This window comes from Protopterus annectens, chromosome 6.part0 (genome assembly GCF_019279795.1).
Source record: "Protopterus annectens isolate FY-2018-M chromosome 6.part0, PAN1.0, whole genome shotgun sequence".
NCBI classification, from domain to species: Eukaryota; Metazoa; Chordata; order Ceratodontiformes; family Protopteridae; genus Protopterus; species Protopterus annectens.
In genome coordinates this window covers 401,611,394-401,633,981 of record NC_056737.1, presented here as the reverse complement: position 1 = coordinate 401,633,981, position 22,588 = coordinate 401,611,394, and the positions used below count along the sequence as shown (strand labels likewise).

The following is a 22,588-nucleotide window of genomic DNA, read 5'->3' as shown; positions in this document are numbered from 1 at the left end:
AAAGGAGATCCTTTCAGTAGGGATGACTGCAATTAGAGGTACTCAGAATATGTAAGAGGGAGCTGGAATTTACTGGAGAAAACTGGCAAAGGAACCTAGGTACTGAGAGCAAATAGTTACAGAGGGAAAGGTAGCAGAATGGGAAAAGGCAAATAATTAATTTGGACTGCAATCTAGAGACTGCCTTCCCTGTCAATGATCGATATTAGAGTATAGACAAAGAAAAAGGAGTACAGGGCTCTTAAGTGAAAGACCATCACAGTTTTTAGTATAATCTAGAACAAAAGTTGCTGTTAAAAAAGGGATAATTAGTAGGGCGTATAAAATATTGCATAACAATGGAATAAATCGTGGGAGGTTAGAAAGAATTGGGAAAACAGACTGGATAAGCAATTCACAAAAATAATAGCAGAATATATTTATGGCTTCCAAATATGCAACAAAGTCTAGAAGATTTATCATCTTTGCTTGGAAGTGTTTGCACAGGTATTTTTATACCCCAAGCAAACTCTAAAAAATTTTCCTCAGCTAGACTGTAAATGATGGAGCTGTGATGGGAAAGAAAGAGATAACTGGGAACATATTTTTAGGCGTGAAATGAATTGGCAGACTAAAATTCCCTGCAGGCTAATCTGTTGGAAATACTGGGTGAGCAAATTGGTTCAACTAATGAAATTATTGTTTTAGCTTTGTTACAGAATCAAAATTGCCTAGACACAGTAAGACTTTACTGAGTTAAATTCTTGTGGCTGCCTAAAAAAGTAATTAATAGAAAATGAAAATGAGCATCTAAAGCAACCGTACTAGAAGTAGTGAATATAATAAAAGAGAGAAAACAACTGGAAGTGGGATCTTTAGCAAAAGGTAGGAGCAAATTGCATAGAAAAAATGGGAACTGTGGGAATAATACATGCAGAATAATGTTTTGGAGGAGGACTGAGGTTTAAGGGAAGGCGGGAATTGAATGAGCTATACAATATTTGACTAACAATGACTGTGTAGAGGATTATAAGTGATGTATAATGTTTGCAACAGAAAATATGTCAACATAGTTTATTTTCATTTATATAAATGTATGATTTCCTATGCCATAATTGATAATTCAATAAAGATGTTTATTTGTTAAATACTTATGCCTCCATCTAATGCTCTTGGGAAGGGATAAATACATTTTGAAAGCCAAAAACAAGGCAGGTTATTAGAGCAAAAATATATGTAACTGTAATAAGGGAATGTGCTAAAAATATGAATTGTCTCCTGACAAACAGAGAAAAGAACTGTGTAAAAAACATGTAAACTTTTATACCATATAATACAGCAACAAATCCATAATGTTTTTATTACTAGTACAGGATAACAATATACAAGCATCTAGCAGGCACACAACATGTGAAGGACCAGACGGACAGAGGGAGGGAGAGAGCCTATCCGACGGTAATAAATCTCATTATTCAAATATCTGTTGTTATGGTGAATGCACTCTCATGATGTACTTTATAAGTAATGATGTACTATATAAGTAACTTCATGATTACACCACAGGAATTAATAACATAGCCACAAGTGTATTAAGCAATGAACCAACAGTTACCAGTTAAAGGCATGTATCATACCGCTCAACTTCCCAGATGTTAGCAAAATGGCCAGATTTTTGGCTCATACTTTTGGTCATTCCTGTGTATAGCACCTGAAGCAAATTCTGCTATATATCTACAATAGAAATCTAATTTATAGTGTATAGATACTGTGTGAATGGCTGTCCAAGCAACAGCCTCAGAAAAACATAAGGCAAATATATCTTTGATAAAGGCTGAAGAAGTATATCCTGATCTGATGGAATGAACCCTAAACAAATTTATATTAACAAATTTATTTTGTACTCAAAGGTTACCATCTAAGCACCTTTTGGCATGAGAAAAATTACTGACAGGAAAGCCACAATCACATCTACAAGAAAAAAACTTTTGCTTCTCTACTGATTGAATACTTAACAGTGGAAAGTCAAGAAGCAGAATGTATCACAGATTCAAGAAGATATGAGATAATTATCTACTGACATCCTTTTTCTGGGGGGGGGGGGGTGAAAGAATACAGACTAATTCCTTTTTCTCATAATGGAAGAGAACACCCTTTCTATAACTCATATTCTTAAAAGTGTGCTTAAGAAAGACTTTTTTCTAAACAGAAATATACTGAAAGCTTGTAAGGGATATGGAACTGAGTTTGATAAGACTTCTTTCATGCATCCCCTTTTTGGTATGCCCTCTATCCACAATTCTGTGGAAATTCCCTTCCAAATGTGAAAGAAGTTTGTAACTCTTCACTATAAAGAGAACCTCCATGATGGAAGGTAAAGGATCAGTAAAAGATCCAGAAACGAGCAGAAAGAAAGCATCCTATAACCCAAAGCAACAGACGGCTTAAGACGTCTTTTACTAATCTGCCCTTGTTAGACTCAAAAGGAAAGGACCTGATATATCTTTGATGTTAGGTCCCATAACTCTCCCTGTAGATGCTGCTTGGCCCATTTTTGTATTACCTCTATCTAAAGGACTGATCCTAAGACATACCTTCTATTTAAGGGACTTCTTTTAGTAGAAGGGCTGAGTACTACATTGAGTAAAAGAGAATCACTGTGATGCCAAGCGAAGTAAATCATAGGGGGTTATGAGCAGGTTGCTGATGCTAAGCAGCTTATTATGTGTTTGAGACATAGATGCCAAAAAATTCACCTCAACAGAGAAGTTAGAACACAAAACACAAACACATATCCTACTATTTTAGTAACTTTCTAAGTTTATAACAGGAAGTCAGGATAAACTAATGACAGATAGCAGGTAGAACCACATTTAATTTCCTATAACAATCTTTTCAGCATCCTTGGAATCAGGAATAAAAAGGTATTCTTTCTCAATATAGCAGATAACTGGAAAGTTAACATAATAATGGTGAACTCTAACCTTCTACAGTCAGATTCATAGAATGAACACATTCTGGTGCACTTCAGTTTTTCTATTCTTTCTCAAAATGATTCAGCTGAAACTAGTTTACTACTCAATGTTCAATGCACATGAGATCCAAAGTTCAGTGATTGTTCGCATGCTTATAGCATTACTAAGAAATCCGATTTTTATATTTTCCAAAGGAAATACTTCTGTCTTCTTCCGTAAATATGTTGGTCATAATTAGCATGAACAAGTTACAAATATTTAGGGAATGCTAACTATGTCCATAATGCTTGAATTCAAAAGAAAAATGAATGGAGCATTAAATAGTTGCTAAAGCTATATCCGTTCTGAGAAATAATCTCTATTAACAAAGTTTCAGTCTAGTAGAAAACTGTCAAAAATCATCCATATATCACATAATTACTTCTTGAAAAATAAAGAGAAAACAAAACAGGAAATTTTATAAATGTTAAATTTATAGAATGTTCTCGCATTTTCACATGGCAGTGACACATTTAGAGGAACTAAACAAAATATTTCTTTTTAACCAAGACATTCAGCCTAAATACCTAATATACTAGCCTTTCCCCTAAAATTAATGCAAACTTAGACAAGACTTTGATGTAAAAACACTGAAAATTACCAATTAAATACTATCAGACTAGTATACTATGAACTATTTTACAATAAAAAGCCCTAGTAAATGTTAACTAAAATGCAAAATGCACTCACACAATCCCAGGAAGTCTAATGCGACTCACAAAGTAATAAAACAATTAATTGCTTTGGCCATTATTGGAAAATTTGTGAGAAAAAACATTAAGGGTTCTGCCTTGTGCTGTCTTTAATAAGTAGAGTGTTGGCACCAGTGTTCAGATATAATGAAGTTCACCACTGAGTTGCATGACACATTCACACATGAGACGAGCTTACCCATACATTAGTTGTACAGACAAGCCAAACAGGAAGGAAAAACAAACCTTATGTTCTTACCATAACAATAGATCCTTTCATTCCATCTATCAGATGCAAAGTGTGGGTCCTTGAGCCACCGCCTAGATCCAATCTGGCACAGAGAGAGAGAGACACAGAGTACTCCAGCTTACAGTCCCTTTAAGAATTATTCCGTCTCATAAATCCCCATCTCTCAAACTACCTCAAATTTAAGTCTGATGAATGAATGACAAGACTTTGATCTGTACTACTACGGATGCAAGCATTAAGAGATGTTATTGCTTTAGGCCTTATATACTGCGGTGGTGGTGCTGTGGTACCGTTGTCGCCTCACAGTTAGACGTTGCACATTCGATTCTCAGTTAGAGCGTCTTCTGTGTGTCGACATGCGTGAATGGGCGTTCCTTCATTGAAGGTTGTGCGTTAGGCCCGGCAAGCCAGCATGTAAAAATCTACTGCCAATCATTAGCGGACCGGAGTTCCGCTGTGCCGACCCCTAACCAGGAAAAGCCGAAAGACAGTTATTGCTTTAGGCCTTATATCATGGAAGGGAGATGAAGGGTGGGTTGTTGTATCAGACAGACTGGAATGAAAGGATCAGTCATTAAGGTACGTACATCATTTTTGTAACCTATTCATTCAATCCATCTGATCAGAGATGCACTCAGAATATCCAGCTGTGTATTAACCCAAGGTAGTATCGTGGAGTGAGACCCTTCAGGACAGAAGCATTGAAGAAAGCTTGAGCTCTAGAAATGCAATCCACTTGTAGTGATTGATAAAAGTATGTATGAGGACCAAGTAGCTCCTTTCCATACCTCGTTCAAGGAATGAGCTCTAAAGAAGGCAGTAGATGTAGCCATAACTGTGGCAGAGTGGGTGCTGATTAACATGAAAATGATGTGTTGTGTAATTCACAGACAACGGAAATATAACCTAGCAGCCATCTGGAAAAGAGTGATTTTAGATTCCTTCTTGCTCAATTTATTCTTTGCAAAAGAAATAAATAGTTGCTTCTCTTTTTGAATGGAAGCAGTTCTATGAAGGTAAATGCAGAACTGTCTTTGAGCGTCTAAACTATGCAACAATTATTCCCCTTTGCTTTGACAGTTAGGAAGAAAACAGGAAACTGTATGGATTAAGAAATATTAAGCTCTGAAGCAACTTTGGAAATGAAACAGGGATTAAGTCCTTAAGGCTACCTTGTCTTTGTAAAAGACAAGGTAAGGCGAGACCAAAGACAGGGCTGAAATTCTTCTAGCTGATGCTACTGCTTTTAGAAAAATGGTTTTCAAATACAGGAACATAAGTTCTGCCATTATGTCAGATTTGTGGGGGGTGGGTGTGTTTTGTTATGGCTTCCAAAATAAAATTCAAATCCCACGGAGAAACTGGGTGTTTTAATAAGGGAGATAAGTAGTAGGTACACTTAACAAATGCTTTGCATAATTTGTGTGAAGCAAAGGATAGATTTTGAAAGCCTACATGGAAAGATGAAATTGATTAGCTGAACCTTAGTTGCAGAACAGTTGGAGCTGGAGTGAAACAGGAAGGATAGAAAAGTACACTTGTGTACACTTACCACAAATGTAGATGTTCAAGTGTATTCACTGTTGTAGTCATCACACTTGGGTTAGCTGCCTACAGGTAGCCCTCAGTTGGCCCGAATACCAAACACTTAGTATTTCTGCATCAGATGCTGTTGCTCAAGGACTGACGTCAGGTTGTCAGGGGTATAAAAAGAGGTAGCCAATGACATTACATCAGTTTTTCTTGCCCCAAATGTCAGGAGCCCCCCAATAGGGAGCTAAGTTATGGTGGGGGAAAACACCACCAGTAAAAAGTAAATACCAATACCAATACCCATGAAAGGGGGGTAGTAAAAGGCACAGAGAGTTTAGAGAGAGAAAGAGAGTGAAAACCAGGGGGCTGGAGGGAGGAAAACCAGGACTGCAACAGTGAATACACTCGAACATCTACATTTATGGTAAGTGTACACAACTGTACTATGTTCTTTGTGTTTCACTGTTGCAGTCATCACACTTGGGTAGATTCCCAAAGCTGAAGAAGGGTGGAGGCAGTCAAGAAGAGATAGGGCTGGCTAGAATGCTTTGCAGGACTGCTGTTACAAAACCTGCCCTGGATTTGGAAAAGATAGGCAGGTGGTAATGCTTGATGAAGGTGTGTACAGAACTCCAGGTAGCAGCTTCCAGGATGTCCCTGGTAGGGACTCCCCTAAGGAATGCTATAGAGGCAGAAGTTACCCTAGTGGAATGTGTTCTGACCCCCTGAGGGATTGGCTTCCCATGGTGCTTGTAGCAGAAATGGATGCAATGTGCTATCCATTTGGAAACTGTCTGCTTTGAAATGGTCTTGCCCTCTGCCCCTGTTGCAAAGCTGACTAGTAACTGGTCAGATTTTCTGAAGGGCTTAGTCATATCAAGGTAAAATCTGAGCTGTCTGTGCACGTCCAATGAGTGCAGGATCCTTTCCCCTTTACTTTGAGGATTAGGGAAGAAGGTAGGCAAATGGATAGATTGGTTGACAGCCACACTGGACACCACTTTAGGCATAAAGGAAGGGTTAGTCCTGAGGGAAACCCTGTCATCATGGAAAATAATGAAGGGTTCCACAGCCATAAGTGCTTGTAGCTCAGACACTCTTCTAGCTAAAGTGATGGCCAGAAGCAAGGCTGTTTTCCAAGAGAGAAATTTTAACTTTGCTGATGCTGCAGGCTCAAAGGGGGGGGGGGGGTTGCGTGAGCTTTTCCAGTACAAAGTTAAGGTCCCAAGCAGGGGTGGGTGCTCTCCTTGGCAGCCTTAAGTTGTTTGCCCCTCTCAGGAACTGTTTGATAAGAGGGTGAGAGAAGAGAGGTGGCTCAGTGTTGTAATGAGCCGAAATGGCAGAGGAATGGATCTTAATGGAGGAGAAGGATTGGCCTCTGTGGAGTAGGCTGGCTAGGTAATCCAGGATTAGAGGCAGGGAGGGCAGAGTTGTGTCCTATCCTTTAGAGTGAATCCAGGAGCAGTACCTTTTCCACTTATCAGCATAGGCTTTCCTTGTACTGGGTCTTCTGGCTTCAAGGATGATGTCCAGCACCTGCTTGCTTAGGCTGGTTACTGGGGAGAATTCAAGGAATAAGCCAGGCTGCAAGATTTAAGGTTTGCAGTTGCGGAAGCAAGATCTGTCCCCCCCCTGCTGAGAGAGCAGAGTTGGGTTCTGGTGTAGGTGCCAGGGTGGCATCGGTGACAGACTTCGCAGGAGTGGGTACCAGTGTTGGTGTGGCCAGTCCGGGGCACTCAGAATTGTCCATGGTCTGTCCTTTCTTATTTTGAGCAATACTCTTGAGAGGAGGGACAGAGGGGGAAAGGCATAGATTGAGAGATTTACCCACTGGAAGGATAGGGCATCCACTCTCCAGGCCCTGCTGTGTGGTGTTATGGTGCAGAATCTTCCTAGTTGGTGATTGCAGGGAGAGGCAAAGAGATCCACCTCTGGTGTCCCCCATTTCTAAATCAGAAGGTTGAAGCTGCGTGGCTCTAGTTGCCACTCATGTGGGTCTAGGAGATTTCTGCTTACATCATCTGTCAGTGAGTTTTGTTTGCCTGGCAGGAACTGAGCTTGCAGATGTACCTGCATGTCCAAGGCCGTGTTCCACAGGGCCATGGCTATCCTGCAGAGTGGGTAAGGGTGGGCTCCCCCCTGCTTGTTGATGTACCACATAACTGTGGTGTTGTCTGTTTTTATTAGCAGGTGTCCTGATGAGAGTACGGATCTGAAAGCTGTCAGAGCATGCTGCGCAGCTAGCATCTCTTTCTGGTTGATGTGCAGATGCATTTGACTTGGGCTCCAGTGGCCCTGAATGCACTTGCCGTCCATGTGTGCCCCCCAGGCATAGACTGATGCATCTGTGGTTAGGGTTTGGGTGGCATGGGGTTGGGTAAAGGGCAGTCCCTTGTTGTGGTTGCATGCTGCTGCCCGCCAAAGAAACTCTGTCCTTAGACAGGCTATTATGGGAATGACAGTTTCCAGGTCCTGAGAATGTTGGCACCAAAGACTTTTTAAGTACCACTGACGTTTCCTCATATGCAGTCTGGCATATGGAATTAGTAGGATGCATGAGGCCATGGACCCTAGGGGCTGCAGGATACTCCTTGTGGATAGCTGGGTTCTGGTGATCATTTGAGTAAAATAGCCTGTTAGATAGGCTTGTTTTTCTGGAATGAGGAATGCCATCTGGGATGCTGTGTCCAAGCTTGCTCCCAGGAATACAATCTTTTGACTGGGGACTAGTTTTGATTTATTTTCATTGATGGTGTACCCAAGGGAGGTTAGTAGGTTTTTTACAAATGTCAGGTGCTGCAACAGCATTTCCTGACTATCTGCCGGAATCAGGCAGTCGTCCATGTATGGGTACATTTGAATATTTCTCTATCTGCAGTAAGCAATGGCTGGAGCCAGCCATTTCTTGAATACTCTGGCAGCAGTGGATAAGCCAAAGGGAAGTGCAGAGAACTGATAATGCATAGATCCTGCCCTGAAGCATAGATATTTTCTGAATGACTCCCTTACAGGGATGTGCAGATAGGCTTCTTTTATGTCTAGGATGACTAACCAGGCATCTTTGGCTAGCATAGATAGAAGCTGCTGCATGGTGAGCATTTTGAATTTTGTTACCACCAGAAAGGTGTTGAGAATTGAAAGATCTAGGATTGGGCACCAAGTGTCCTCTTTTCTGGGTACCTGGAAAAGTCTGGAATAGAATCCTTGACATATCTGTTCCACAGGAACCAGTTAAATTGTCTTTATAGAGAGCAGGGATTGGACTTGGTTTTGAACCTCTGTCCACTGGTTTAGAGGGAGGTCTGGAAACCCTTTTGGGGTTGGCAGTGAGTGGAAGTAAAATTTGTACCCCTGGGATACAATGTTGAGGACCCATCGGTCTTTGGTGATGTGACATGAAGGGCAAGTTTTCCTCCTAGGGGCACAAGCAGTTGGGCAGAGGAGGGGGGGGGTGGAGTTAAGTCATTATGAATTCTTTCTGTAAGGGGGTGGCTTAGCACTCCCTTCTTTAGAGGTGGAGGCACTCCTTTGCTTAGATCTCTGCATACCATGAGACTGTAGTCTGGGGGGGGGGGTCTGTTTCCCCTGGGTCTAGTTTGAGATGGCCTTGAGGGGGCTGGAAAGGACCAATGTTACGAGGGGCAATGCCTACTGAATCTAGGAGGCTGTACTTGTAAGAAATCGTTGACTGTCTGCATAGATTTAGCTTTTTCTTCCATCTTTTTAAGAACCTCTTCTGCTTTGGTGCCAAACAGATTGTTCTTATTCAAAAGAGTCTCTAGTAACTTGGATTTGACATGATCTGGCAAGGTCTGCTCCTTAAGCCAAGCATGCCTTCTCAGTACAGAACCAGTGACTGCCACTCTACAAGATGCTTCTAGGGCATCAAAGCCACACTGCAAAGCATGCTTGCTGACTTGGCTGCAGAATGCATAAGCTCTTGCACTTCTTTATTTTCTGCATAGTCTGTAAAGGTAGCTATTTTTTGCTTAACAAGTTCCATAACAGGTTTTTGGTGCTTCAGCATGTGAAACTAACATTCAAAGCTCTAATGGCAAGAGTTGCAGAAGTATATACTTTCTTATCCCATCTGTCCAAAGCTCTGGAATCCCTGTTCGAAGGGGTGGGATTCTTTGTTGCCTTGATATCTTTAGGCCCCTGGGAAATGATCTCTGGGTCAACAGTAGGATTTTTGAAAATAAATTTGTGACAGTCAAGTACTCTGCAGTACCTGTCTGGTTTCCTAGGAGCAGGTGGCAAAGTATCAGGAGTAAGACTGGATTCCATAAAGACATCATTAACAACTTCCAGGACTGGTGGTATTGCTAAAGGCCTGTGTTGTGACAAGTCTAGAAATTCTCTGAGTCTCTTTTTGGACTGAAGATAGTCTTGGCATTCCCAGTGGAAATGCTCTCTTAAAGTATGTAAGGTTTCACCAAAAAAGAAATCCTCTGGATGATAGGCAGAGGGAATGGATTCCTCTGCATCAGAATCCTCATAAGCAGATAAGAGCATGTCTTCATAATCAGAAGCCCCAGAGTTGTCGGAATCTTGGTCTGTTGAAGTTGCTGGGAAATGGTCCCTTTTTCTCTTAGCAGGAGAAAGCTGACTTCCCCTAATCAGCATAATAAAATCTTCTGCCATTCTGAGTATTTTATTTTGTGGCAAGCGAGCAGGTGCATGCGCTTTGGTCGTCGGTTTTCTAGGCATATTGCATACTCTTGGCCTTAGAAACTGTAGTTTTAGACAGAACTGAAGTAGTCAGTTTGTGTTGACCATGGGTAGTACGAAGAACTTCCTCAGAAGCCGTTGCCTGCTCAGCAGCTCCGGACCCATCCAAGGTAGAGACATCCGCCGGTTCCACAGTTGAAAAAGACTCTCGCAGCATACCGGACTCCGAACGGGTCTCAGTAGAGGCCTGTGAATCCACTGAAGTGGGCATCAAGGGCTGTGAAAGCACCTTACTGAGTACCAGTGAACTGGCGACTAGCTTAATGGAAGCGTCGTTGGCAGCTTCGATCCTGTGCAGTCTGTCTCTGTCTTTATCCTTACGTTTTTTTCGGAATATCAGTAGTCGGATAACTTACTGAAGCCATTTCAGAATATGGACATCGAGAACGAAAGTATTTAGCAACAATAAGGGCCCGAAGATGAATGGTTCAGGCACTGAACAAGGCACAAAACCGACAGCGAGGTACGTCGTGGTCTGGGCCTAGACAGGTGATGCAGTAAGAATGAAAATCTCGGTATGGTATTTGCTTTCCACAGGCAAGACAATTATTAACTTTTTCTGACATCGGTTAGAGCAAGAAAAAAGGATCCCCAATGGGGTACTTAGCTTTAGAAGACTTCAGGATGATTCAATTAATAAACGAAAACTCAGGTAGCGGCCGACCGGCACTTGCAAACTGCTTTTGCTTCGGGCTCCTTGGCAAGAATGACTGATGTAATGGCGTCAGCTGCCTGTTTTTATACCCCTGACGACTTGACATCAGTCCTGGAGCAACAGAATCCGACACAGAAATACTAAGTCTCTGGTATTTGGGCTGACTGAGGGCTACCTGCAGGCAGATAACCCAAGTGTGATGACTGCAACAGTGAAACATCTTTTAAAAGAAGCTGAAGAAGGATCAAGATTTTGAGTACCAGCCCTACAAGTCTCAGAGGTTGTTAGAATATTGACTACTTCTAGTGGAAGAAAATAATCCCTCACCATCAATGGGACTGGGGTAATCATGTGTTTCGTCTCAGACTGGGAAAGTCCTTGTGAGGCTCCCTGGTGGGGTGAGTTATGAAATCCAGAAGTAGATATAGGATTCAAGAGGACTCTCTCAGGTTAAGCATCAAGAGTGGAAACCATATCTGTTTGGGCCAATATTGGGCTGAGAGGATGGCAGCCACCTTGCACTTTCTGCAGGAATCTGTGTATAAGGAGAAGGGGTGCCAATGCTGAGACAAAGTGTCCTGAGTGTTTGTCCTGGAGGGGAAATCATGGCAAAGAAGCTGTATTTATTTGGTTGTACAGGCTGCCAAAGAGATTGCAGAGGCACTGCCCCAGCCACTGAATATCTTTTTGGTTGACTATCCCTTTGATTGAAAAACACTCATAATGCACGAGTAAATCACTGCTGAGCCTGTCTGACAGACCATTGGCCAAACCATGAATAAGCATCGGTACCAGAAAATGGTGACAGACCATATCCCACTGCCACAGACTCATGGCTTTGTGACAAAGAGTGGGACCTGGTAACCCCTTGCTTGTTGATGTACCAGATGATCATCATACTGTCTATCTGAATGGAGATCATACCTTGAAAAAGGTAGTCTTGAAGTTCCTACAACACATTGATGCGGAGATTGGCCTTGTTCTCTGCCCAGAGACCTTGAACCATCCTCCCTTCATAATACACACAGTCACCACAGATAGGAGGTTCTGTGGTCACTGCTGCTCATGGTGAAGTAGGTTGAAAGGACTTGCCCCTGTGTAGAAGTGGTGAAGTGAGCCACCACTGAAGATGGTTCTTACAAAATGGGGTAAGCACTATGGTCTTGAAAAGAGGATGGTAAATTTGACCATTGTGCGTTAAGGAGCCACTACAGAATTCTCATACGATAGCGTGTAAATTGTACCATTAATATTGAAAATGCCATGAAGCCCAAGGCTCTCAGTACCAGATATGCAGTAATTCAATTGTTCAGAAGCAGAGTTTCTACTGTTGGTTGTAGTGTTTGAAACCTGTCTTGAGGAAGTGAGATAATGGAGAGGGTGGTATCTAAAAGACACCCCCAAAAGATTAGGCACTGCCAGGCATCTAAGCTTGACTTCTGCAAGTTGACCAAAATGTCCAGGAAGATGTACAATTGAAGAAGGCAATCTCTGGCTTTCTTGAGTGACTTTGCCAATGGGGCAGCTGAGTCAGTCATTCAAATATGGGAATATCTTGACTCCCTCAAGTCTAAGATGGTCTGCAATGACTGACATACATTTGGTGAACATCCCAGGAGTTGTGGTAAGACTCTGAAATGATGGTGACTAGCTCTAATTCAAAAGTGTAAATATCTCCTGGACTCCCTTGTTACCTTTAAGTGTAGGTAAGAGTTCTGAAAATCTACTGAGCACCATCGATTAATTCCTTTCCAAACAAGGAAGGCTCAGTTGTACAATAATCATTCTGAAACCTTTTTGTTTCATACAAGTGTTGAGAAAGTGAGGCTCAAGATGGGCCTGAGGTCCTTGGTTTTCTTTGGAATCAAAACAAATTTAAAATTAAATTCTGACCCTTTCCGGTTAGGTGGAACCTCCTGGATGGCTCTTACTTTTGAGAAGAGCAAGTATCTTTATGAAAGCTGCTTTTGCCTGACTCGTTGAGACATCTACCAATGAAAATTCTGTTTGAGGGAGAGTTTCCAAAAATGGAATGTAATACCCTCTGGATATCAGCCCTCTTACCCAATTGTCTCATGATGGTGAACCAGTAGGAGATTTGTCCCCCAACTGCCTCCAGAGTGGATCAGTTCAGCAGACCTTCAGGAGTTCTGAGTTCACCATTCAGAGAAGGGCCCAAGATACCACTGATTTTGCAGCCTTCATCGGCCCCTCAGCCTGTGTATGTTAAAAGGGCTGCCTATGCTGCAGCCACCCCTTTCCAAAGGTAAACTGAACTGGCATTTAGACCTGCAAAACCAGAGAAAATAATGTCCTTTTTGGTTCCTGTTAAAGAGGCATTGCTTGACCTCAAATGCAACTCAGACAGCAAACAAGGTCTTTCTGCCTTGCTCACACTTCTGCGTTTTCTCCTAAGAGGGTCTGAATAAGGCTGACCCATCAAATGGAGTATTTGTAAAGGATTCTTTAAAGTTGTCCACAAAGTCACATAACTGTAGCAATGCATGGCTTCTGATTGCTATACCTGTGGAGTCACCCCAGCTGCTCCGTCATACACATAGTGCACCAGGTGCATGGAGAGATTGGTAACAGTCAACATAGTTGTAAGAGTAGTCTGTAGTTGCTTCTGAGAGTTTGTTGTCACTGTTTTTTTTCAGAGGAGATAAGGCTTGTTGAGTGAGATCTCTCTGGAATTTATACACGAGTGGCATAGCTCAGTGCACAGAGACTGAATGTGCCTGAAGCATACGTCTGCTTCCCAAATCAATCCATCACCCTCGATTCCTTATTAGTGGGATGTATATAATATGAATCTTCAGACAACTCTTGTTTAGTGGCTGCTGCCACAATGATGGAGTCCACTGATTGTTTTTTTTTTTTTTTACCAAAAGGTCTTAACTTTTGTAGAATGCTAAATTTTGCCTGGCTTCCTGAAGATTGATATTCACATGTCAGGCAACTGCCATGGTCTCCTAACCATCACCTTGATGATCTTGTCAGCCAGAGGATGCCAATGCTCTGGGCTCAAATAAAGAACAAATCTCACAGGGGGGGGCAGAGCGATGAGAGGCTCTAAGGCAAACACAAATATCATGAAGTTCCTGAGTGGGGATCTTATGACTGCATTTAGTATGTTTTTTAAGACTGGTTCACTTTTCCATTCTTAAACCACTTACAACACAAGTAATAAATCATCATGCTACTTACTGCAATAAGAGCAAGAATGAGCTCTAAATGGAGTAACACAAGTATCACTATAACTACAACTAGGACTTCAGGAATAACTGTATCTATCTACAACAGTAACTGCAAGTGCCACTGAAGACCAACATTAAAACAGGCCATGGATATAGCCAGACAATTTAATTTTGTACTCATGTGTCCTTATTGCTACCCCCAAATGACCTGGCAGTTACAAAATTTACACCCCCCCACCCACACACACACACACACACACACACACACACACACACACACACTCAGAACTTGTTGTGCATCACTTTCCCTCTAGAATCATTAAATATATACTTTTATAATATATGTAACTCTTATTGGAGGCATTAGTTTAGACAGTTGTGGACAAAGTATGGCCTAAAAAAGCTATAGTTTCTCTAAGTTATTGTGACTTTCGGCTTTTCCCGGTTAGGGGTCGCCACAGCGGAACTCCGGTCCGCTAATGATTGGCAGTTGCTTTTTACATACTGAGTTGCCAGCCCTGACGCACAACCTTCAATGAAGGTATGCCCATTCACACATGTCTCCACGCAGAAGACGCTCTAACTGAGAGTCGAACCGGACAGCGTCTTACTGTGAGGCGGCAACGCTACCGCAGCACCCTAAGTAATGTTCAGAAAACTGAACTCAGTCGAGTACAAAGAGTATGCCTAGCTAAACCCTTGAAACAAGCCAATACCCTAGCACTAAGAAAGTTAGGGAAGGAAGACGGTTGCAAGTAACCAGGGTTTTTAAGTTCAAGGATTTGAAGAGAAAAAGTAAGGATTAAATGACAAAAACAGCTAAATAATGAAGAGCATAATCTATACTGTCTACCATACAACTATCTGACTTAAAAGTCACAAAAATGAAATTGTTAAAGTAAAAATGAGGTGGAGCACTTACCTGTTACTGAAGTAATGCTGCCTTCACAAAGGCAGAAAATTAGATCTAAGGTAGGTAGGGGGATAAAAGGAATTATGGGAAGGAGCATGAGGTTGGATCACTGTCTCTGCTAGATCAAATGTGAGCAGTGACTTGAGGATCCACACATAAAATCAGATGGACGCAATGAATAAGATCTCTTATTATTCCATATTTCAGATTCTGACCTGGACTGCCACCTTATCAAACATTCCATTTCACACAGCACAATTCAAATAAATAGCTAACCTCTTGGCAGTTCTGAAGAAAATGTTGAAGGTCTCTGTTGTCTTTCAGTTGGGCAGCTACTACGTCAGCCTTGGCATTATTGATCTGGGACCTAGAAGTCAATCACAATAATAAATGCTAACAACGGAAGACAATTTTTAAAATCCTACATTTTGCATATTATGCCATCTTGTTCTTTACTAAGAACCTTCAATAAATATGCTGTACTTGTTACATGTCAGGCTGATTACTGCAGCAAACCATACTCATCACAAGAGGTAGCCCACCATGACTTCAGACTGAAGGTAGCTGGTGTAGCAGAGCAGAATATTAAGTCTTCTGCTCTAAACATGAAGATAAACAACCTTTTTCTGAAGACACAGTCAACCCATTACATAACTGCAAAGGAACTTAACTGAATTTAAAGCATGCATGGTTATTAAATATCCTGAAGAAACAAAGTATAACTGCATGGTACACTTACCATAACAGTAGATTTTTTTGTATTTATTCTTTTTTTTTTTCACTTATTTATTATGGACTAAAGCTAATAGATCCTTTTCAGCCACTATCCAGGTCAAAGGCAATTTCCAAAATAAGAGAAGCTTCAGAAAGTCAGTCAATTTAAAACATAATACATATGCAATTTATGATTTAGATACAAGACTTAAGTCAGCTAACAAAGACTAAGAAAGTTAAGCATATCATCTCTTTTTTAAAACACATATATTAAATTCTTATATTCTAGACAATGACATACAGTAGAAAAGAAAAACTGCAAACATTTTAATTTTCATGCATTATTCAGACTCTTTTTAACAATTATCAATCATTCTAGATTTATATAAATTGTTAACTTCCTGCTTCCCTTAAACCTTGCTCCCCTTCCTGATTACTATACCCACAATTTCCATTTACTTCTACATAATTTGCTCCTTCCCTTTTCCAAAGATCCCACTTCCAGTTCATTTATCTCTTTAACAACAGTTAGCACATCATTTACAATTGGTCTGGATTTTGATTTCCATTTTTTAGTAATTGCTTTTCTGGCAGCCAATAGCATTAAACTTAATTAGGCACAGTCATTCTGAAGCTTCTGGGTTATTAAATATAGCAATAACTGACGACGTCAGTGTGGTATATTGAAGATTTACCTACGGTTGATGTGGTTTAATGATGAGGACGAAGCCCAAGTGATTAAACAAAGGCAACCGTGGGTACATCTTCAATATACCACACTACGGAGTTGGTTAGTGCTATTATACAATGACATTATTTAAGAAAAAAATGACTTACTTTTCTTAAATATCTTTGTATAACAGCGCAGTGGTGGTGGTCTGCTTCTCCCTTGATATCGTGGAGCATTGCTGATGTACTGCGCATGTGTCTTGGACAGTACACCAGTGCTGTGTGAAGAAAGCAATGCAGAAAGGAATATCTCCATTACCTTTTTTTTCAACTAAAAAAAAAGTAAGAAAGAAACAAAGAAATCGGGAGGCTTTTAATGTACAAGAGAGACAGGACAGAGAAAATAAAAGGATAATCAGGTACGTTAATTTAATTTTGTATAACATACTTGATTATCCTTTTATTTTTCTTTGCGCTGCCTCTATTGTTCATTTGGGTCTCCAGTTTTGTGAGCTTATTTTAAAAAATGAAATAAAATTACATTTTTTATTGCATATATTAATGGAAGAGAGTCTGGGCCACCAGACCTTTTTCGATTGGTATATGCTCAGATTTACAATGGGCACACTGGTTGGGCTGACCCCTCAGCATCCTACTTTTTGAATACTAATGGCCAATCATTGTACAATATAGCTTAATCGCTCACCTAAATAATTCCACAACATTTATTTTCAGAATATTACTTAGATTAACAAATAAGTGCTTCTACAGATACGTTCATCAATACTGAAAAGAGAAATAATTATCAATTCTAGTGAACTAAGTGAGTGACCTGTACTGGATAAGTATTCAGATTATTACTGGATACATGACTAGACAGCACTGTAGACTGATAAAAGTGTAAGCACTCTGTAAACTCAAGTGATTATACTAGCTATTACTTAGATCCAAACACGGATCGCTGTTGATAAGAAACCCATTAGCAGAAACAGCATCATGACAACAGTGTAATAAATTTCCTGCTTCTCCTTCAAGATGTAGTCCTCCTGAATCTAGAACAGCAGTTATATAGTGAGGCAGACATGAGAAAATAACTATAGAGCAGACTGACTAAGATCAAAACATTTACATTTAGATCACTTGCATAGAAAACTTAGAAGTTATGTTTAAAATGTGTATTTACCATGAGGGTTTTGAATCTTAGTAGATAGAAAGTCATATGTAGAGAAAGCTAGTAAGGAAAAGACTCCATTCCATTTTCAATGTTGTATCAAGGACAGTGAAAATGAACTGCAATATTAACTGATTATCTTAGGTGGCAATGATTACTTCTGATACTTAATGTGTTAGTTAAACAAAGGTAATCATTCAGGCAGAGCAGTTTGAAGTTTAAAGTATTTAGAGCAAGATGCGCTTTGATTAGTTCACTTTTTAATGCTACGACAGTGTTGTTCCATCTGACGCATAAACAGAGTGAATCTTTTTTTTTTTTTTTTTTTTTTTACTACAACCTGAATTTGGGAGTAGCTTGTGACAAATGGCTAAGTAAGAGGAGGTACATCTTATTCTACTATTGGGAGCAGCACAAATTTCCACGGTACTGCTTTGGACTTAAGGGAGATACTAGGAGGCCACAGCAATGTTCCCCCCATAACAGAAGAGCTTCTGCAATGCAGGCAGTCTGTGGAACCACTAGATGAAGGACTGAAACCCCAGGCTTTCAGTCAGCTCAGCATTTAAAAATGTTCCCAAGCTACTACCTCCTTTGTCTTTATAATATTCTTCCAGATATTTTCATCCTCTGTTCTCAAGTGTGCCACTCAAAAGCAAAGCACTCTAGACAGAAATATCTCATATAATCCTTCAGGTCATGTCTACCATAAGGCAGGAGGAAGGAAGACGGGTAAACTGATGAGGAAGGACCTGCTCATCCAGATCTATCTTTATGGTAAGTACATAACTTTCATATCTTGGAAAAGCAGCTAAATCCTCATCAACCAGTAGGGCACAGTCATAAGCTTAACCTCCTTGGTGGTCATCAGCACCAATGTGGCTCTGAAGGAAGTCCTAGACCTAGTGATTACATTAAGCTATTAGTAACTTGCAAAAAGTATTCAGTAAAGCCTATGTGATAGCCCTTGTGAAAAATGCTTGTGATGTGGCCACTGCTCTAGTTGAGCCCATTGTAGTTAACAATGACAGTGCCTTATTGTATTTTTTTGTAAAAGAATGGGATACAATCAGTAAGCCACCTACACAAAATATTTTATTGCAAGTTTGGAACCAAATTCTCTTTTATAACACTGAAACCAAATTATTAGATAATGAAAAAAAAGAGTTGCAAATAATTCTGATCAATTTAGTTCTGTCCATATAAAATCGGAGCTATTTGTGCAGCTCAGTATGGTGCACTAGATCATAAACCTCTTTTTGAGTAGTTAGGAAAGAATACACACATGAATGGTGTGATGCCCACCACTGCTACCAATATGTGATGGCCACCAATATGTGTCATCCCTACAGTAGGTCAGTAATCAAGGAGCCTGAATCCTCACACAGACACTGGAGAGGGATGTGCACTTGGAATACAAATGGATACTCTATTTCCAGATGCAGACCTCTCTGCATCAAGTACAATTTCCCTTAGGAGCACACAGGGAACAAACTCTGTTCACAGTCTGGAGTCTGGATATCTTTACATCTGTCTCCCTCCAGGTCCTAATAAGACTCCCCACTGGTACAGCTGTAGGGATAGGTCCTCAGCTGAGTGTCCAAGCCAAGTCCTCCAGCACCCTCTCTGTAAACCCCAGTGCTTTGTATCCCTGACCCAAGTAGCTGACACACGCACTCTAAGATTTGACTAAGATTTAATTTTCACACACACACACACACACACACACACACACACACACACACACACACACACACACGCACACACACACACACACACACACACACACACACACACACACACACACACACACACACACACACACACACACACACACACACACACACCTGGGAAAGGCTGGCACAAATTACCTACTCTACCAGCTTTGCCCAGACTATAAGGTAGGTTCACTGCCACCAGTCAGTTACTGTAAGGCTCTTAACAAAAGGTGTACAATTATACAGTATAATATTAATACAAATGGTAGCAGCTCACCAAGACAGCTAGACCCTCTGGAGTGGCCCATACAGTGTCACCAAATAAATATAAGTACTCTCAAAGGTTAGATACTTTCTAAAAGGACCAGCCACAATAAAAGTTTTAAATAGATTTAATAATAGATAATAAAATAACATGAAAATATTGAATATATATTTACAGTAAACCACAAAGTTCAAATCACAGAGAATATTGAAATTAACACTGACGGACAGACTCATACAAATAAAGAAAAACACACTAAACAAAGCTTTACTATATTCCTGACTGAATGTAAGAGAATTACTGTTCCTAAGTTAAGTTACTTACTAATGCAATGCAAGATGTTTGTGGGTGAGGGTCTTTCTAGCCAGGCTTCCCAAACAGAATACTCAATACTCTGAGATATCTTTGTAATATCTAAAATATAATTTCCTGGCAGAATGACCTCATCTGGTCACCTGACTCTAGGTTCTCACAGTATTCCCTTTGAAGCTGAGAGAGGAAATTAGCACAGATGGCCACAATACACATCCAAATGTTTATGGCAGTGCCTGGGGCCTCCCCTCTTTTCACTGAGCTAATGGACAAAGGCTCCTCCCCAGACCCAATGTGTCTGGTCCTATTCAGCGCTGTGGGGTGCCTTTTAATGATTTAACAGTTTATTTACATTTCCCCTTACTTTCCTTAAAGTTAACTTCTGTTGTGCCAGTATCCTCTATGAAAACATATACATTTAATTCAGCTACAATACTAGAGGTACATTTCTCTTCCTTTCAGTACAGTGCACTGTTGATACATTTCAACACATGCAAAGCTCACAAATACATTTTAAGCACAAGCTTCTGTACAAAATCAGTTTGATATACAAATAACATACAGTTCTAATACATTCGTAATGCAAGCATCTTGTATAAATCAATTGATTTTCAAAGAACATATCATTCTTTACAAAACTCCAGCTGGCTGTGCTGGCACTTGCCCATATCACCACAAATGGATTGATTAAGGTTTGTCTCAATGACTACCTTAGACATACAGGAAGGATTAATTTCCAATGAGAGTCTATCCTTATTGAAAAACAGGTAAGGAGGCTTTATGCATAAGGCCCATATTTAAGATCTTTCTTGTAGAAGCAATGGTCACAAGAAAGAGTTTTCTTAGATAAGTAATGCAAATTTGTTTAAGCAACAAAATCAAGGCAAGGAATAGTTCCTATATAAAATGAAAAACAAATCGCATGAAGTTACAGGATCCTTGATGAGAGGACAAATTATCTGTCGAGAAAGCTTTGCAAATGTTTATAGAGAAGCCAAAGAAAAATTACAAGAGCAGTGATTAAAGTTGGACAAGGCAGCAAAGTGGACCTTTACCGAAGAGTAACTTAGGCCTCTACCACACATCTGGGAAAGATAATCTAAAACTGCATGTTCTATAGCAGTAAAGGGATTTAACCATTTGGAGATGGCCCAGATAGTAAAATATATCAATTTAATCTTGTACGTTTTTCTGGGACTAGGCATGCTTTCAGAAATTAGGATATGGACCACCCTAGTTGGGTAAGAAGGTTACTGGTCACTACTAGCAACTGTACAAACCATTCCATTAGACAGTTTAGTCAGCAAGGTTCTTGGTGGTGGAGAGTTTCAAGTGTAGAGGCTGCATCAAAAAATGATGCCATACCACAGGGATCCAAACTTGACAAAGCAAAAAATGGGGTTATGAAATGACTCTGGACATGTGTTTCCTGACTTTCTGATAAACATTGTGATAAAGGAGAATGAGCAAAAAGCATAAAGGACACATGAGGTACATTTCTGGATGAGAACAACTCTGGGGTGATCTGCCAGAAGATGTAAGAGGGAAAAGAAGTTGCTGCATTTGCACTGGTAGGAGATGCAGAAAGGTCAAGCAATGCTTCCTCCAGTGCTTTTGCATTGTAGGCAATCTGAGGAAGAACAAGAGGCATCAATAAGCAGCAGCAGAAAATGCCTGCCAAAGAAATGGCCTCCAAGCATTTGACAGACCAAAAGGAAAATTATTTCTATACTTTAAATACTTTTCAACAGATGGAGTAGTAGTGAGGTCCTGCTATTTATATATTAAACCACTGCCATGTGATCAATATGGATGACAACTATACCTTGGAGTAAGAGTTCAGCAATGCTTACAGGGTTAGGAGGACCACCCTCATCTCCAGAGCAGACTGCGGCAACTGCACCTTCTGCTAGGGCATCCTGGAAAACCTGCAATGTGAGGATGGACTCCACCTCTAGAATTAACTGCCCAGTCTGTGGCCAAACACCATGGACTGTCTGATTTTGACAATATCCCTCCACCACATGGCAGAAGCATCCATGAGGCCAGCCATTACTAGGATGTAAATCTGGAATGGATTGCTCAGAGTAAGATTTAGAGTATGGAACCACCAATGTAAATGGATTTTTAATGCATTGGATACAATTACCTGTAGAGACAAAGGATGAGTAAAGTGGCTCCATTGTACCATTGGAATCTACCGGATAACCATTACATGGACTCTTGTAAGAGGTACCATGTATATAGTAGCCAAAACAGGGAAACAAAACTGCTGCAACTGATTGAGAAAAAAAGATCTTGGGACACTGCAGTTGCAAAGGAACTATTTTGCCTAAAGGGGGACATGCTTTGCATCACAGATTGCCTAAAGTGCATCTGATGAAGATATGTCTATAGTGTGTCTGATGAAGATACGTCTATAAACACTTCTTCTGAGTCCCTCAAATGTTCATTGCTATTCCCAAGGATTTGTAAAAACAGACATGAGTTGCAACTACTCTGTCTAAAGTTGGCTTTACTAGGAGCCAGTTACCTGAGCATGTACGTACCTTAACTCCTTGCAGCCTCTCATTCACTGCAGTTATGGATATGCAATTTGATAAACATCCTAGAGGATGAGGATGAGGAGAGACTAAATGGAAGCATCCAGAAATGTAAATGACTGATTCCTACCCAGGAGTGAGCCTTCAGAACTCCGTGGTTAACCTGACATCACAAATAGGTATCTAAGAGGTCCAAAGAACCCATCAAATTTCTTTACTGCTGACAAGAAAACAA

The 22,588-nt window shown here is 40.5% G+C and overlaps 1 protein-coding gene across 2 annotated transcripts in view; it reads right to left on the bottom strand.

Annotated features, from left to right (window-relative positions):
* The window catches only part of LOC122804338 (spectrin beta chain, erythrocytic-like), a 2,132,081-nt gene that overhangs the window by 777,888 nt on the left and 1,331,605 nt on the right, over positions 1–22,588 (bottom strand). For both annotated transcript variants that reach the window (XM_044074141.1, XM_044074142.1), the window contains one exon: positions 15,238–15,328. In XM_044074141.1, the coding sequence (XP_043930076.1) occupies positions 15,238–15,328 (91 nt within the window). The remainder of the gene's footprint in view (positions 1–15,237; positions 15,329–22,588) is intronic.